Below are 17,209 nucleotides of genomic sequence, written 5' to 3' on the forward strand. Positions count from 1 at the left end.
AATCTTTCATCTGGCCATGAAGAATAGCTTAACTTGAAAAGCCTGGAACCAGCCGACTCCCCCCCAGGTAGTCTGTGGCTGTGGGCTGGGGCGGGGCTGCGGCATCAAACAGTGCAGAACCAAAGAGCCCGCTCCTTCAGAGGTTCGGGTTTCCTCTCCCGGGGAGCCAGTGCACCCCACGGGCAGCGCAGGCTGCAGCTTCAAAACCAGGACAGCAACGAGAGGACATGGGCAATGGTTAGCGTCGGGGGACCCAGTTAAAAGCTCATCCGCCAAGCTGAGAGGAACTTTCAGGCCACTGACTGGGGATTCGAGGCCTGGGAGGGCCTTGGTGGCAGGTTTGTCAGAGGAAGCCCCTCTGTCTCTACAGCTGCGCCCCACCTGGACCCCTGACCCCCAGGCCTTGAGCCCCCGGCCCCAGGTAACCAGAGTGTGTGGCCATTTGCTGGGACCAAAACCCCTCTGCAATTTCCCCAATTTCTCCTGGCAACCAGGATTCAGCAGCAGTCTCTGCAAAATGGTCAAAATGGGAAGGAACGGAACCAAGCAAGCATCCTCGCACTTCGAATCTTCAAGGCCAGGGTGAACACAGCATCGCCTGCCAGGTTCCCGCCAGGCTGCCCTGAGATGCTTGGAAAGGCAAGGGAGTGACCTCTCAGAAGAGGACGGACTCCACACGGGGCTTCTAATATCAGTCTACCTGAAAAGTCAACCAAAACCTAGAGTACAGGCAACTCGTTGGTCATATGCACTGCGCATTGAGAAAATGAACCCTGAGGAAAGGCCAGAAGGAGGAAGGACGGCATTTTGTGGGGAGAAAAGAAGACGGACTGCGGTAACTGAGCCAACTCAAGAAATCTGCGTCTTACGTGGCAGCGAGGAGCACAGAAGCCGACCCACTTACAACCCAGAAGTCCCCAAGGTTCTGAAGCGAGTGGCGACAGTGTCTCTGGAGGGCGGCTGAGTGGAGGGATGCAGTGAGAGGATGCGATGGAAGGACCAGCTGGCCCCCGGGACCCCTCCCCCACGTCTCCTGGAGGGGTGACTGTCTCGCCTCCATCAGGCACAAGACGGGAAGTTTATTCTCTAAGGGGAATACAACAGAAGGTCTCGGTGCTAACTGGACTGAAAATGGGCAGACTGGGAGATTTCAGAGGGCCTGCTAAGCCCAAACCTCTTCCGTTTTTCAGCTCCCGGACCTCCACTCTGCACTTGAGCAGCCTGGCCTTGACTCTCCAAAGAGGAGACTATAAGACTCTCCCTTGGGGAGTCTGACCAGCCCAAAGGGAAAGACTTAAAGATTCTGACCTGGGGTTCCCACGACAACCCAGCAGGACACCCATCAAAGAAGCTCCTGGTCAAGAAGCCTCACCCCTGTGCTTAGAGCTTGCAGTATACTTTTTAGTCCCCGATTCTTAAATATGAGAACGCAATCAAAGACTATGAAACAGATAAAGAAAGAAGCATCTAACGTGAAAGCTCCAGACACACACACACGTGAACGAAGAGAGGCGTAAGGGATGTGCACACACGGCGCACCCGAGGTATGCCGGCTCGGCTCTGAGCCCATCCCCTCCAGGCGCTCATTAGTCAACGCAGCTCTTGAGGCGGATCTCAATATTACTATTCTCATTTTATAGACCAAGGGTTTGCAGAATAAGAGAGGTTAAGTAACTTGCCCAGAGTCACGAAGTGGCGGAGCCGGGATTCGAACGGGGCCATCTGGCTCCGTGCTCTCCACCACGGCCCTCGAAAGCACTGCCTGGCCATCGCTGTCCATCACTAATATCTCCAGTGTGTACGGAAAGGTACCGCAGCCCTGAAACAAGACTGGGCTGCTCTAAAGAATAAGAAAGAAGAGCTCTTGCCAAGTAAAAATGGGGTGGATAAAGATATGGAATATGAAATTGACGAAATCTCCCAGAAAGTATAACAAAATGCAAAAGGGATGGAAAATGAAAAAGATATGGAAATTAGAGGATTAGTCCATGAGGACTGAAACAAGGAGTTCGAGACGATTAGAGAAAACCAAGGAGCAGAAGTCACGATGGAATAATCCAAGAAAATGCCCCAGAACCGAATGACTCGGGTCCACTTGGAAAGGTCTAAGGGCTCAGCAGAATGGATGAGAAGAGACCAGCACCCAGGCAGGTCACCCTGAAGTCTCAGAGCCCTGGGGACACAAAGAGGACCCTATAACGTTCCAGGCAGCTCACACGGAGAATCAGGAACGTCTTCAAACTTCAAACCGCAGTCCTGGAAGCCAGAAGACGATGAAGCAAGGCCTTCAACGCGCCGAAGAAAAATGATCCCCAGCCTTGAATGTGATGCCCGGCTAATCTAGCAATCAGAACCAAAGGAGGATAAATTCATTTTCCCGTGTGTGAGTTCTCAGAAAATGTACCACCCAGGCTCCCTTTCTCTAGAGCGCCATAAGAGGAGATCGGACCCAGGAGAGGAGGGATAGGAAAACCACAGGTGACAGTGACAGAGGGCCCAGGTGAGAGCCAGGCCCAGGTGCAGCCAAACCACCTGAGGGGATGTCTGGAACAGTACCAGAGAGTTTGGAGATGAACAAGGAGCTCCTGCGCCACAATCAACAAACAACATTAACTCCATGGAAACCAGAAGGTAGAGCGGGAAAGGAAACGCGATAAGTGACTATGTGACCGCCCTGCCCTGGTAGTAACAGTGCAAACCCCAAGTACTGAGTTGACCAAAAATAGGATGTAAATAGATCAGGAATTCGGGAGACAGGGAAGCTTCGCGTTAACACGGGTGAATAAGAGACCTACGTCTTTACCCTCCACAGTAAGAAATCGGAGTCTAGGACCAAAAAAAGCAAGACAAAGTAATATTTGCATGTTATTTAGAAACATAGCAGAAAATATCAGACTCATGAGTCCAAATAATTTGCAATCGCCTCTGGGATAGGGGGGTAACACAGGGGAATCACGGTTTTTCACACAAACTTTGGAGAACTATGGTTATGTATGACATGGAAAAGGCAAGGGAAGGGAGCAGATGTTAAGACGTGTGACATCGATGGATGTTTAACAACCCAGAGAAGTTGGAACTGTCCCCCTTTCCACTAAAAAAAAGATGTTGCCAGGTTCAGACATCCGTAGCTAGTCAATACGGAAAAGAGGCTAAAACACAAAACCCAGATCTGCCAGACCCCAGAATCTACCCTTTCCCTTTGAGCGTACGCTCATATAGTCAGGAAATACGAACTGAGCACACACTGAACCTGGGACAGGCGGCTAGACCCTGGGGCACAGCACTGGACAGGGAAGGCACCTGTGCCCAACCCAGCGAGCCTTCTGGTCCACCAGGGCAACCCAAACGTCAACGAGCCATCACAAATAACAAGTCCAAGTGTAGCAGTCGGTGTCCTCCCTGGGCAGTCACTGCCCATCGAGGGTTACACCTGCCTGATTCCTGGCCACCTCTGCTAGCCCATCATCGAGCCCGTGGCATCATGGGACATTGTCCCCTTTGTCCCCCCACAGGTAAGCCATCACATGCCCTTCCATGGCGCCTGCCCACAGCACTTCTGGGAACTCAGCAGGCCACCACCCAGGCCTGCCAACAGCCCACGCCAAGGCCCAAGGCTTTGATTTGGAAGGTATCACGTTTTCTTTTGCTTTAGATCAGAGTCAGGCTCAAAGGTCTCTTAGAGACCAGCTCTCTAAGAGAGCGCGCCAGACAGTCCCCCGTGTACATGAAAGTGAATACCTCGTAGAGACCAGCCTCCAGCAAGTGCCGGTGGGCACAGGGGGCCGGAGTGTGGAACGAGCCATCAGATGTGCCGCCCGCTGGCTGTGGGACAGGAACAGGTGCTGCGCACCCCCGGCCTCAGCGTCTGCATCTGCAGAGCGCGGACGCAACACCAACCGCAGAGGGCTGTAGCACAACTCAACGACCTAACGGAGACGACCGTGCTGCGGAGTACGCCATTGCCGCCATACGACCCGGGACGAGGGCGACAAGATGGGTCCCCGTGGCTGCCAGCTGTCACGTCTGCCATAACTCAAGGTTACAGGAACTTTGTCTCGTCGACCTCTTAGAATGGGATCTTCCTCCTACTCATCACTAGGCAGGAACCACCAGTCAGGAACTTAGACTTCTTTTTGTCGCCCAGTGAGGACCCTGGAATGTGCGTGATTACAAACGGCTGAGTCACTGAGTGGGCTCTGGTAAGGCCCGGTACCCAAGGCCAGCGGACTTCTTGCCCAACACCCCTTAGCCCGGTCCAGCTTTCCTCATGGGTTCCGAGTCAGTTACCCTTTCTGCAGCCTGCCAGGCCTTGATCCGGGGCCGACCAAGTCTCTCACTGACCCTAAGTCCAAGTCCCTCCAGCTCCTCTCCAAGCCCCCCTCCCCCAACGCCCTCTTCCCAGACTTCGTTCTGATACCCGCTTCTTCTCGTCATTGGCGCAGGAGCTTGGCATCTGCGGCGCCCTCGCTCAGCCTCCGTTTTGGGGGGATTGATAATAACGCCTACCACGGGGGGTTGTTTGAAACACCTCACACTGTGTCCAACAAGGTCATCTCCTCATCCTACCACACCCCCTCCACGATCACATCGACGCCCTAGAACCAAGTAAGACAATCCCAACTTAACCGACTTTTATACAACCTGTATTCTATGTTATACATTTTTCAACGACGATGCCCCCAATCAAATCATGTTCTGTCACTCAAGCTGGGTCTTCGCCAAGTCATCCCGACAACGAAGGGGCCCGGCTACAGCGCGGCGGAGGCTCGTCGTTATCCTGCCGTCTTCACTGTACTGCACGTTGGAGAAATTAGTGGCACGTGTGACTGCATGTCACCCCTGCTTTATAAAATTAAGTAAAAACCACACAAAAAATGAAAGCACCATTATCAGTGATCACTGTTGGTTTCATAAACTCAATACCATCTGGACGACCATGGAACCAGAATGACGAAGGTTATGGGTTGACCTTCAACTAAGGAGGGAGGGAAGGTCGCACAGCGAAGTGAAATGATACAGTACAGCATGGTGGTGCTCGCCACACTTAGACGGCGAGGCACGATTGGGATCTTTCTCCCATTCTCTGGGAATCTGAATTTCTCACAACTTCTATGTCTAGCCTTTTAACTCTTGATGTCATGTAACCCGAAGCTGGGGATGGTCTAGATGCCAATACTCTTGCGATGTTCTCTTGTTTTCTAGACAGAATTTGATATTTCACGTTACTCGAGTAGAAGATTTTTTTACCCAAAACATCCAGCACTTGACCGTTCCCGGTTAAAAGCATTTTCAGAGTTCACGTATCTCAGCTCTGCAAGAACAAAAGGATTAGAGCAGCGATGTTACTGCCGCCAGGACGCGTTGAGTCCCAGGGTCCACACCGCCGGACAGTACCCAGAGGCCGCGGCGACATCACCCTGTTAATTCCAGGGCTACAGAGCGTGGACCAGGCCCTGGGACACGGTCTCTGGTTACTCACAGCCCTGCGTGTACCTCAGCTGATACCGCTGCCGCATCTGGGCTCCTGGGGAGAGAGGCTCTGCTGACCGAGGCCGGGCCCCTCCGCTCTCACGTCCCCCGAGTCCTGCTCTCCTGCCCTTCGTCAGGCAGCCCGGGTCTCTGCACTTCCGGCTCGGGCCGGATGCCACCACCCTGGGTGTGTGCCAAACTGTCACGGAAACTGTCTCACCGATGCATCTCCTACAGGACGAGGACAAGGCTTGCGGGCCCCTCGTAATCGTGCATTAGTTTCCTTTTGCTGGTATGAAAAATTACCACAGACTCAGTGGCTTAAAAACAACACACACTGATAATTTTCCAGTTCTGGAGGTGAGCGTCTAGAATGGATTTGACAGGCTACGTTCAAAGTTATTGGCAGGGCTGTGTTCCTTCTGGAGACTCCAAAGGGGCGTCCATTTCCCTCTCTTTTCCAGCTTCTAGAAGCTGCCCGCATTCCTCAGCTCATGGCCCCTTCCAGCAGTGGTACCACTCTGACCTCTGCCCCCACCGTCACTTCTCCACCCCACCCCCTCCGCCCCTCCTGCCTCATTCTCATAAGGATGCTGTGATTATCTGGACACCTTTTACCAACTCATGATCAGCTCCATGTCAATCAAGATCCTTCACTTAACTGCATCCCCAAAGTCTCTTTTACCAAGTCAGGTACCATATTCCCAAGTTCTGAGGATCAGGATACGGACCTCTTCAGGGCCACTGTTCAGCCTACAACAATGTGGCAAACAGCTGTGAAGACCTACTCCTCTCAGGGACCTACTAGGGGGCGGGCCCCACAGAATCCAGAGGCCGCTATTCTAGGCATGGTCATGGCCATTCTCTGCAGGAGGAGCCTTCCAGACAAAGGAACAGGGACAAGAAAGGGCATGGCCTACGGGGGAAACAGGAAGAGGCCTGGGTATATCCAGGTCTGGTTCATTCCAGGAGGGGCGGGAGAAGTGAGGGGCCAGGCTGCGAAGCAGGGCTTCTTCCTAGGTGGCAAAGAGGCTTCTCTGGAGAGGATGGACACGGAGAGAGAAAGGGTGCAGGCCGAAGCAAGACCGGAGGTGCCAGAGGCAGGAGAACGGTGGTCCCAGAGGCTGACGACAAGGATGCTCGCAAAAGCAGGCAAGAACGGGAAGGCGTAGAAAAGAGAGACTCCAGGGCCAGGCCTGACGGGGTGCGGGAGGTGGGGCGAGGAGCAGGTGGAGCATGCCGTCTGAGGGTTTAGTCATTTCACCACCAAACTGGTAGGTCATTTCCGTGCCCCCTTCCCCACCCACCCCGCGCCCCAGTTCCCAGCGAGAAGACCTCAGAACGCTGATTTTTTAAGTATGTCATACGGTAGAGGATTATAAATAGTTTAAAAGAGGAGAGGGATATAAATATCGCAAAGGCTCCTGGCCGCATGGAGAGCCCCCCAGGAGAAGGAAGCCGGGGCGGGGCACCACGTCATCAGAGCCCTCAACGTCCTTCCAGTTAGACCCCCAGTTCCGCAGGAGCCGAAGTCCCTGCTGGCTGACCCCAAAATGACCCCAGGGCTTCTGCAAATGCCTCGAGTCCCCCCGGCTTTTCCTAGCCTTCCAAGCCTTCCGGGGCTTTGGAGCATAATCTCCAAGAAGCCGCTGGTCCCAGCTCAGGACGGAGAAGAAACGGAGAAGGTCACCTGCACAGCTACCTCTGGGACCCACCTCCCTGCACTACGCCCCCCACCCACGGCCACAACCCTATGAAGATCCCGCGCCCAGCCTCCGCCACACTCTCCTGCTCCCTGGTTTCTCGCCCAGCCCCGCCCCCGCGCCTCCCTTAAACCTGGTGGGAGCCTCCCCTCCCTCCTCCCGCCCCGCACCCACCCCCTGCACCCTCAGTCCTAACGGCCTTATCTCAGCCTCATGATGCCTGCGACTTCTGTGTACCGGGGCCTCCTGGAGCGCCCCCTTCATCCCTCCATCCCAGCGCCAAGTATTTCGAGAGGACTCGATAACTGTGATTTGACGGAACGGCCAAGCTTCGCGCGCGAGTCCGTTTCTAAAGCAGGGACAGACCCCGCCGCCCCCCAGGCAGGTGTCAGCCCCCTGGAAATGAGGCTGGGCTGTCACACATGCAGCAAGCGTTCCCTGCTCTTGCCACCACAAGCCTCTCCTACTTGTCAGGTCCCCTGCGTCGGGGTGTGGGAAACAACATCCGGGAGGCCATCCCGCAGGAAGCCCTCTGGATTCCGAAAGGGCCAGACAGCAAACATGTTTCATTTTGTAGGTATTCATCTCCCCGTCACAACTGAACCGCCGCTCTAGTGCGAAGCAGCCGCAGACCACGTGCAAACGAATGGACACGACTGTGTTCCGATAAAACTTTATTCACAAAAGCAGGCAGCGGGCCAGATTTAGCCCACAGGCCAGAATCTGCCACTCCCTGCTCTAATAGAAAAAAATTAATAAAAGAAAAGGAGACAGACCAGCGAGGGGGGAAAAAAAAACAGCAAAAATTCTTTGAAGCCATACTTGTGATTGTTGATGCTGCCTCTAATTCCTTCTGTAGCTGGCACAATCCACCAGTTTTCTTTTTTTTCAAAGAGGCGCAGAGAGGGGTGGGGGTGGGGGGGATAAGAAAAGGTTTCTATGGGAACAGGGAGTTTACTTTTAATGGTTCAACCACGGAAAGACAATTACTTTATTTTTCTCTTTTCCCCTCTGAAGCAGGGCAGGCGTGACCCACAGCTTCTGAGGCAGGAGGACTCTGCCCAGGGCCTCAGCTGTTCCGGTCAAAAATTAAACGCCAGAGTGTTCCACGGGTCACGGAGGGCACTGAATGTAATCTGGGCCTCTTCGGCAAAGGGCTGCTTCCAGAAGCTCCGTGAGCCCCACGAGACTGCACCGGCCTGCTCTGATGGAGTCGAGGCCAACCATGGGCCACGAACGAGTGATTCTGTGGCAAAACCTCTTCCCAAGTCCACCGCCAGCCAGACCGAGGGCCTCCCTCTCTCCACCGACAGACGTGCGGCGATGGGCTTCCGTCTTCCCCAGCCCCGAGCTCTCTTGATCCTCGGCGCAAAGGTGCGCAGGTGAAGGCGCAAACCCCACCTCCCTGGGCACCTACCACTCCACCCAGGTAGCTCAGGGCTGGGGTCCCACACCTTTCCAAGAAGCCGTAACTGATCAGCCACAATAAACCAAGAATGCACATCATTTGCCGACGTGTAGATTTAAAGCGAAGCTTATGAACTGCAACCTTTTCTACACGGGATCCTTAGGGGGAGTGAGTCTCCAGCGCCTGCCGGTGAAAGGCATCCAGGAGCAAAGCCGGCCGTGCTCGGTGGCGCCCGGAGTCCCACGCTGGCCACCCACCCACACGTGTGGGACTGGAACGCCGCGGCTTTCCGTGGGCATGCCGTCCTTATATCGCTTCTCACGCTACCTTCCGAGGGGCCCATCTGAGCCTGATAGTCGAACTCTCTCATCCTGAAGATGAGGAAACTGAGGCAGAGCCAGGGAAAAAGGTTTCCCAGGATCCCACAGCAAGTGAGCAACGAAGCCAGGACCCGGACCCAGGCCTTCGGCTGCCTCGTCCTAGCCGTGGCACGGTCTGCTCCACCTGCGGAGGCCCCTGGAGAGGAATCCACACCCCGGGTTATGGATGCAACGGGACTGGTACGTGGCCTTTTGTGGGCAAAGTCCTGAGTGAACGCGAAGCCTGCAGTTTGCCTCCAGCGGGGGCCCCGAAAGAAGCATTCTGCTGATGAGTCATTCGCCCCGGAGAACCAAGCACTCGCCCCGGGCAGGGCCCTAATAGGCAGCAGGTTCCTGGAGACGGGAAAGCTCTGCCTTTGATTTTCTTTCTTTCTTTCTTTTTTTTTTTCCCCAGAAACACTTGCTGTGCCCTCCAGAAGCCAGAGGAGGCAGGAGCAGGAAAAAGCCCTCCCCAGCCCCTTCTCTTCTCTGGTGCTGCATAACTCTGACCACAGGGGAGACCCCGGTCCCACCGCTGTGCGCACAGGAGGTCTGGAGGGAGCAGACGGTGCTGGGCGCAGTGAGCGGGTGGGTGGGCGGCTGTGGGGGAGGAGGCTGGGGCGGCATCCCCCACCTGACCTCAGAGGGCCTGGCACGCCCAGCTCAGCTCCTACACCGCTGGCCCAGCCCAGCCCGGCCTTTCTGCCTGCGTGGAACACAATGCTGTTAGTCCTGGGGAGGCCCAAGGAGCCGCCCTAAGTCCACAGGCTGGCCGTGCAGACCTGATGAAAGGACTAGCAGAACGTGTTGGGTGGCTGGGTGGGGGGCGTGTTGGGAGAGGTGATGCAAGGCCCCGGGGCCTTTCAGAGGCCACTAGGGAGTCTGGGCAGGCGTGGGGAGGGTCTGCGCCTGGGTCAGAGGCAGTGGAATGCGAGGAGGAAGTGGACGAGGGCAGATCTGAACCACGCTGACTCTGTTCTGCCCTGCGCCTGCCCTCGGGCCAGCCCGGCCACTTTCCTCTGTTCCATGCAATGTCGAATTCATGCAGTCGAGTTTCTGCTCGGCCCTCAAGGTCCAACGCTGGCATGCCATCCTCCAAGAGGCCTTCCTCGCTCCGAGCCCTGAGACCTCCAGCTCCCTCGCATGGTTCGCAGAGCGGGCGCACAGGATGCCTGGGCTTGGTCTGACCTGAGTTCAAATCCCAGCTCCACTTACAAGGCCCTGACCTCGGGCAAGTCATTTCGCGGCTCCACTTCTGAAACCAGCCCCTACTTCAACTGCGGAAAGCACGAGAGGAAGCGGTCAGCACCTGCTGGAAGGCCGAAGGCTGCTGACTGTCACCGCCTGTTCAGTGGTCAATTCCAAGTGCCGCAAAGAGCAGCTCCTGTCTGCTAAGCCGGGGCGGTACTGCTTCCAACCAACTCTAACGGTGACGCTGAGGTGGGAGGGGAGAAGCTGCTCAGGGGACACCAGCCAGCAGGGCGCAGCTGGCGGCGGAGGACACCCCCTCCTGGCTCCCCCAGAGCAGCGGTGGACTCAGCCTCCTGCCTGCCTGGCCCCTCCTAACTCCATCCACCTCCAGCTCTGCGTGCTCCGGAGCAGTGAGGTCGAGGTTCACGGCATCAGACCCAACGGGCGCCGGGGCGACAGAGACAGCCCCAGACTGAAGTGACATCTGTGCTGCCGGAAGCAGAGAAGTCGAGCTCCAGTCTGGCTGGGTGCCCATGATGGCTTCATGCTCCTCAGAGGCAGGCACACGAACCAGCGCTCCATTCCCTGACGTCTGCACGATGCTGTGTACGCTCAGCACACGTCTGCGAAAGCGCACAGCACAGGGCTGAGAATTTGGGGGGCGGGGGGTGTGGAGGCTTTTCACAGGAAGAGGCGCATCTTCCGAACCCTGGCTTAACACCCCCTTTGACCAACAGTCGAGTGACCCTAGAACTAGTGGGACATTCAGCTGGGCCCTAAGGCCAAGTCAAAGAGGGAGAGGGGACAGCCAAAGTAGCCTTGTCCTCGGAAAGGCGCGGGAGCCCCTGCCGCCCACAGCAGGCAGAGAACACGGCGCAGACCCATTAAAGCCTGCCCCTGTGCTCAGTTCTACCCCACGCGGCTCCAAGGACGCAGGGGCCTCCAGGTGGAGGCTGCCGACATCCTGCAGTTCCCGTTTCTCCTCTCTGAAAAGGTCAACAGCTCGTCCAACCCCGTTTCCTTGCAAGGGACACTGTGAGGGCGGCACAGGCAGCCTTTGCCCAGAGGGACGTCCATGCTCTCTGCCAGAATGCTTCATTGACAAACACTTTTATGAGCCACCGAAGTGAACATGTCAACAGGGATGTCATCTGCCCACGTGCCAGTGCAGCAAGGTGTGTGACACACCTGACCAGAAAGACCACGCTTTCTGCTCTGCTTACCTAACCCCAGAGACTAGGCCAGGAGGCTTTCATTCCAGCATTCCCTGAGGATGAGCTGGCGCTGTCACAATCATGTCTGCGCGGATTCCAGAATTCCACCGTTCGTTCAGGGCCACAGATAAAGGCTTCGGATGAGCAACTGAGCAGAGGTCAACATACCTCCAATTTAATGTAAACATCCAGATATAGAGAAAGATGTGAAGATATAGGTATGTTACTGAACCATTGCTCCCCGAAATGCAGTGTCCTCCTGGCTGACCCTGGAAGCGCCTGGTCCCAGGACCACGAGAGTCAAGCTTTCTGAAAAGCAGCTGGGCTCCAACTCAGTGCTGATGATTACAAATGTGTGAAATCCCTCTGTACTCTGCCTCCCATCACCACGACAACTGTGATTACCTGTGCTTGAAGTAAGCTCACGGCTTGAAAAACAATTCTTCTGCCTGGACTCCTCCTGCCTCCCCACCCACGCTGAGTTCAGCTGAACAAGGCCCCCACCCATGGCCCGAAGAGCTGATCATCCAGACTGTCCAGGGCTGGCTGACACCCACCAGCTGGTTTGAGCAGATGCTGTAAGCATGGCACGGGGTGCCTTCTAGACTTAGTCCTTTGATTGAGACTTCCTGAGTACCACGGAGATGAGAGGAAAAAATCGTCTGCTTAGCATCCAGTCAAGAGACAGGAAAGCAAAGAGGAAAATGGAGAGAGAAAAAGAAGACAGATTCCTGGCCCCACCTCCTCTCCCAGCCTCTTCTCAGCGATGACAGGCAAGGCAGCAAAGCCAGAGCCAGCACCTCTGCAGAGGTGGGGTACCCCCAGGACTTACAGCTGCGTTCATTCACAATAGCCCCAAACTGCGAAGAACCCGAATGTCCCTCCCCGATGAACAGATTCACCGTGATACGTATGTCCATAGCATGCCACGGTCCCCAGCAATCACAAGCGACCAGCACCGCCCCGGCCCAGGGCTGGGAGCCGAGACCGATGTGTACGCGGGGCACTAGGGGTCTCTTCCAGGTAAAGAAAATGTTCCAGCCTGGACTGGCATGATGTTCGCAATACTCTGTAGGCTAACTAAGAATTATTGAATCGTAAACGTATAACAGGTGAATTTTATGATGCGTAAATTATACCTCAGTAGTTTTAGAACCCCGCCCCCACCCTCAAAAAGGAAGCAGTGATACACGCAAGATTATGGCTCGATGGCTCCAACACACAGTGGAACAAAAAAGGCCAATTTAAAAAGAATACATACTGATGGGGAAAAGAGATGGGGCACCCGCCCAGGGCACTGGAAATCTACATCCTGATCTGGGTGATGGTTACACAGATGTAAAAATGTAAACATGTGTGGGGCTTGCGCTTACGACGAATGCATTTTATATACATATACATAATCATATAGAAGATATATATGTGATGTATGTGCATACATTTAAGTGTTTATTATTTTAAATGGCAAAACCTTTGGTGCTCAGATTGTAACTGGCATCGCCTAAAAGTGAAGACAGTTCACTGGGAGCAGAGAGACCGGGGCCCACTCAGTGAACTCCTACTCAGCCTTCGGGACCCATCTCAGATGGTCCCACTTGGTGAAGCTCTAGGTGTAAGCAACTGCTCTCATTGCTGAGCGTCCCTTCATAAGAGCCGATCTTTACACTGAGAGCTGATGCATGAAAAATGCATGAAAATTTGCACCAAGAAATGGTTAGTATATGTTTATTAAACACCCACTGACTGCCACACACACACACACACACACACACACACACACACTCTGACAGCCTAAACCAAATGCCATTTCAGCAAAAGACAGTTTAATGCCCACCCCCAAATAAGATGTCACTTCTTGGGCAACAGGATCCAAGCAAGAGGCTTATTCCCAAAAGGGATCATTTTTACCATCTCCAGCCCGATCCTCCCCCTTTTACACAATTCATGGGCAGAGGAGATGAGGGGAGCCCAGAGCAAACTCAGTTTCCAGCGGCCACTGCACTAGGCTCCCTCCCCACTTCAGGTCACCTCTGTCTGCATTGTCCTTGCCCAGCCTAGGGGTGGAGCAGGTCCACGTGGAAGCCCAGGAAAACATTCCATCATGTAATGTTTAAACTTGATTGCCCCGCCACCCCCCAGACTGCCCCCTGTCTGCTGGGGCTCCCCAACCCCCAGCGGTTAAAGGCATGGCAACTGCTGAGGGTGTTGGCACCCACAGCCCCCGTCACCTCTCTGTTCCCGCCTCCACGCCTCCCAGCTCAGAATCCTGGAATCTCTAGAAACTCAAGCCTGCAGGGGAAGCTGCTACAGAAACTTCCCCTGCCCAAGTCCAGGTGCCTGAAGAGAGGCCGGAAATGGAGCTCTGTCCGGTTCTGCGAAGTTCACACGTGAAAAGAGAGAGGCTGCAAACACACCTCCAGGGAAAGCAGCTTTCCATGGGCGCGTGGGTGGGTGAGGCGGCAATCGTGGGTGACTTTTTCCCTTTAAATATTTTTGTACTAAGTTTCCACAACGAACAAGCCCCTCTGAAAGATAAATACACTTCGGCTATGGTGGGAGCCACTCGTCGCCCTGCCAGACGCGCCGGCCTCCGGAGTTTCTCTTTCACCTCGCCTCAAGGGAGACGCGGGTCCCAGCGCCCCGCGCCCCGGCGGGCGGGGCCTCGCGCGTTCGGCCCGGCTTAGCCCCGGGCCAGCGGCAGGTCCTCGAGGAAAGCCGCGGGCCTGCGCTCTGGGCCCTCCGGACCCCGCAGATGCGCGCCCCTGCCCCCCCCCCCGGAGGCGCCGCCCCCCATTCAATGCCCCTCGCCTCCGAGGGACTCCGCAAGTGTGCGAACTCGCACTCGCACACGTAGACGCACTTTCTCCTCCCCGCCGTGACCTGGGCCACCGCCCCCAAGAGCCCACGTACAAACTTCTCCAAACTCGAAGCTCTGGCTGGAGGGGAGCCGTGACGTCCCCGCAGAGAAAATGGGAACCTCCCACCACACACACACACACACACACACACACACACATACACACACACGTGTGCCTCCCAACCCCTGGGCGACCTGGCCAGGGCCGGCGATGCTGAGGTTCGGGGGCGGGTGTCTCGAACACCCGCCACACGGGAGGTGACAGGGACGGGGGGGGGGGGTCAGGTCTCGGCAGCGGGGCAGCGCGGGTGGGAGTCGGCTCCCGGGGCGACCTCGACCCGGCGGTCCTCTCCGGAGAGGCTGGGGCGCGTTACCTTGCAGGTTCTGGACGCGGATGTCGCTGATCTGTCCGATGAGCTCCTCGCGTTGGAACCAGTCCCATTCCTGCGCAGCCATGAAGCGCCGGCGGGAGCGCCGGGGCGCCGGGCCGGGCGCGGGCGGCGGGCGCGGGGAGCCAGGCGGGCGGGCGCGCGAGCGGCACGCACCCGGCGAGGGCGCCGCGGAGCGGGAGGAGCGGCGGGCGCGGGCGGGGCGCGGGCGGGGCGGGCGCGCGGTCGGGCCGCCCCCGCCGCGGGCGGGCAGCAGGCGGGCGCGGGGCGGCGGGTGCAGGGCGCCCGGCTCGCGCTCACTCCCCCATCCGGGGGCGGGGGCCCCGGGGGGCGAGGGGAGGGGCGGGGCGGGGAGGGAGGCTGGGCTCAGGTCGGTTTCCTTTTTTTTTTTCTGGGGTGTTTGTTGGGTGGATTGTTTGGTTGCAAACGGGCGGTGATGAGGCGCGAGGTCCCGGCCCCAGATTGTGATGTCTCAGGGGGCGGTGGGCGGGGTGACGCAACTGGGGGTGGAGGGTGAGCCCGCAGGTCCCAGGACCTGGTCCAGGAGGGCGCGTCCCCTCCCGCCCCTGCTCTCAACGCCGTCCGCCACCTCCTGTCCCGCGGATGACCCTCTCCTACACACACATCCTTTGAAGAAGGACCCGTGTCCCCGCGACAGTCGGAAAGGCAGCCCCCTGCGGAGGGGAGGGGCGGAGCCGTGTCCTTACGACGCTGAGGGCACCTCGGGGAGCGGCGAGGGCCTGGGCAGGGGACGAACGAATGTGGAAATTAAATTAGGACAGGCCCTCCCCTGTCTCCGTATTGGGGGGCCATAGCGAGAAGGACCTCTTTCCTGGGTTTGGATATTGGGAACCTTTTCCTCAGGGATCCCGTTGAGACGTGGCCCAGGTCCTGGGGACAGTGAGGAGCAGCAGCCTCCATGGGAGCTGGGATACTCCATGGAGTCTTGGGCCGCGACGAGTCGCCGCCAAGTCGCCCTCTGAGGCTTTACTGAAAACGAGTGTGGGTCTTTCCCATGGGGTGTGCGTTTGTGTGTGTTTGTGTGTGCGTGCGCGCACGCGTGTGTTTCTGTACTATTTCTTTTGACTCTTGACAGTTCCAGGATCTTATCTCGTTTGGAGCTCACAGCCTACCTCAGGCAGAGTTCTTTATTGGTTTTATAAACATGGAAAAAGTGAATTTCTGGAATTTGCCCAAGGCCGAGAAATGAGTTTGGGAGCATGGGGCCCCAGCCCCCAGCCCAGAACTATGACCCTTTGCAAAGCACGAAAGCTCATGTATACACGCACATGCACACGCGCGTGTGCACGCACACACACGGTGGCTTATATGTGGAGAAAAAATAGCCAGAGTTCACTGAGCATTTAAACATGAACGGTGATCATCATTGCTGGGTTCACCTACTGAAATACTACCAAGGGGTTGGATAGGCTCCTCCCTCACAAGTAACCCTGGGAGGCACAAGTGAGCAGACCCTGTGCCCTTGAGGCAGGGCCCTGAGGTGAGCGAGTCTACCCTCAGGTACATTCCTGGGGCCAGAGAGAACTGGACATCCCGCAAACAAGGAAACAAGATAATTACAGACGCAAGTGAATTCCAGAAAGGAGAACGTCAACTTGGGATTAGTGGGACCTGGATGGGGCTAGGAGCGGTCTCCCAGGACTGGCCCTGGAACTGAGCTGGAATGTTAAAGGGACACACGTGGATCAGTGGAAACAGGTCCTGGGTGGCTCCAATGCGCTAACCTCTGCTAGGTACCAGGGGCGCAGCCAGGGACAGGCTGTCAGTGCTTGGAGAGCTGACTCGCTGGTGGGACGTTTATCCAGAGGCTGAACACGAGGGTCATGTCCAGGTACAGAGCTCCAGGTTACTTTTTCTTTCCTTTGTTCGTGTTTCCCACCACGAACACATATTTTTGCAATCAGACAGAAAAGCAATATGTTCTTGTTTAATCTCTTGAGGCCCTTTCCAGGAGTCCCCAGCCTGCTTTTGCTGTCCTCATTCGCAGGTCTGGAGGCCTGATGGAGCCGACGGGGCCTCATGGATGCCTGCACACAGGCCCCCCACCCCCGGGCTTGAGGCGGGAGCCGCCTTCTCCCAGTTTGATGGGAGAGCGTGTGGTCATTTCACACTCCAGGGAGCAGGGTCTGCTTCTGTGTCCCGCAGAGCAGGGAGCTGGTAGCCAGGCGTCACCTGATTTTGCCCCATCTGTTAGTCATCTCCCGTTTTTACACTGCCATTTATTTTCCGTAATTGCTATGGGGCGAAGTTGGGCTGAAAATCATTTTCTTTCTAAAGCAAAATGCCAAGAGGACCAGCCTTCCTAACTCCGTCAGTCGGCGGGGCTTGGGGGAACAGAAGGCTCTGGAATAGTGCGGTGCGGGAGTTAGCCGCAGGGAGGGGCCTTTTCTCACGAGGCAGAGGTTCCTGTGACGAGCACTGCATCTTTGGGGAACATTGCATTGTCCGCCACAACTCCCAGGGAGGGAAGGACCATGACCACCATGGACTGAGCACCAATCATGTACCAGATGTTAGATTATCAGCCTAAATAACTTCTTTTCATTAACGCGGAAAGAGAATTTTAGGTGGTTTTTGAAATGGAGTAAGAGCCTGGGC

General features: G+C 56.2%; 1 protein-coding gene across 2 annotated transcripts in view; it reads right to left on the reverse strand.

Moving 5' to 3' along the window:
* CLMN (calmin) overlaps positions 1-14,725 on the reverse strand; it is a 99,108-nt gene extending 84,383 nt beyond the window's left edge. For both annotated transcript variants that reach the window (XM_016155978.2, XM_016155959.2), the window contains exon 1: positions 14,576-14,725. In XM_016155978.2, coding sequence (XP_016011464.2) covers positions 14,576-14,657 — 82 coding nt within the window. In that variant the 5' untranslated portion in view covers positions 14,658-14,725. The remainder of the gene's footprint in view (positions 1-14,575) is intronic.
* Positions 14,726-17,209: the final 2,484 nt, after the last annotated feature.

This window comes from Rousettus aegyptiacus, unplaced genomic scaffold (assembly GCF_014176215.1).
Source record: "Rousettus aegyptiacus isolate mRouAeg1 unplaced genomic scaffold, mRouAeg1.p scaffold_m13_p_3, whole genome shotgun sequence".
In the NCBI taxonomy this organism is placed as follows: domain Eukaryota; kingdom Metazoa; phylum Chordata; class Mammalia; order Chiroptera; family Pteropodidae; genus Rousettus; species Rousettus aegyptiacus.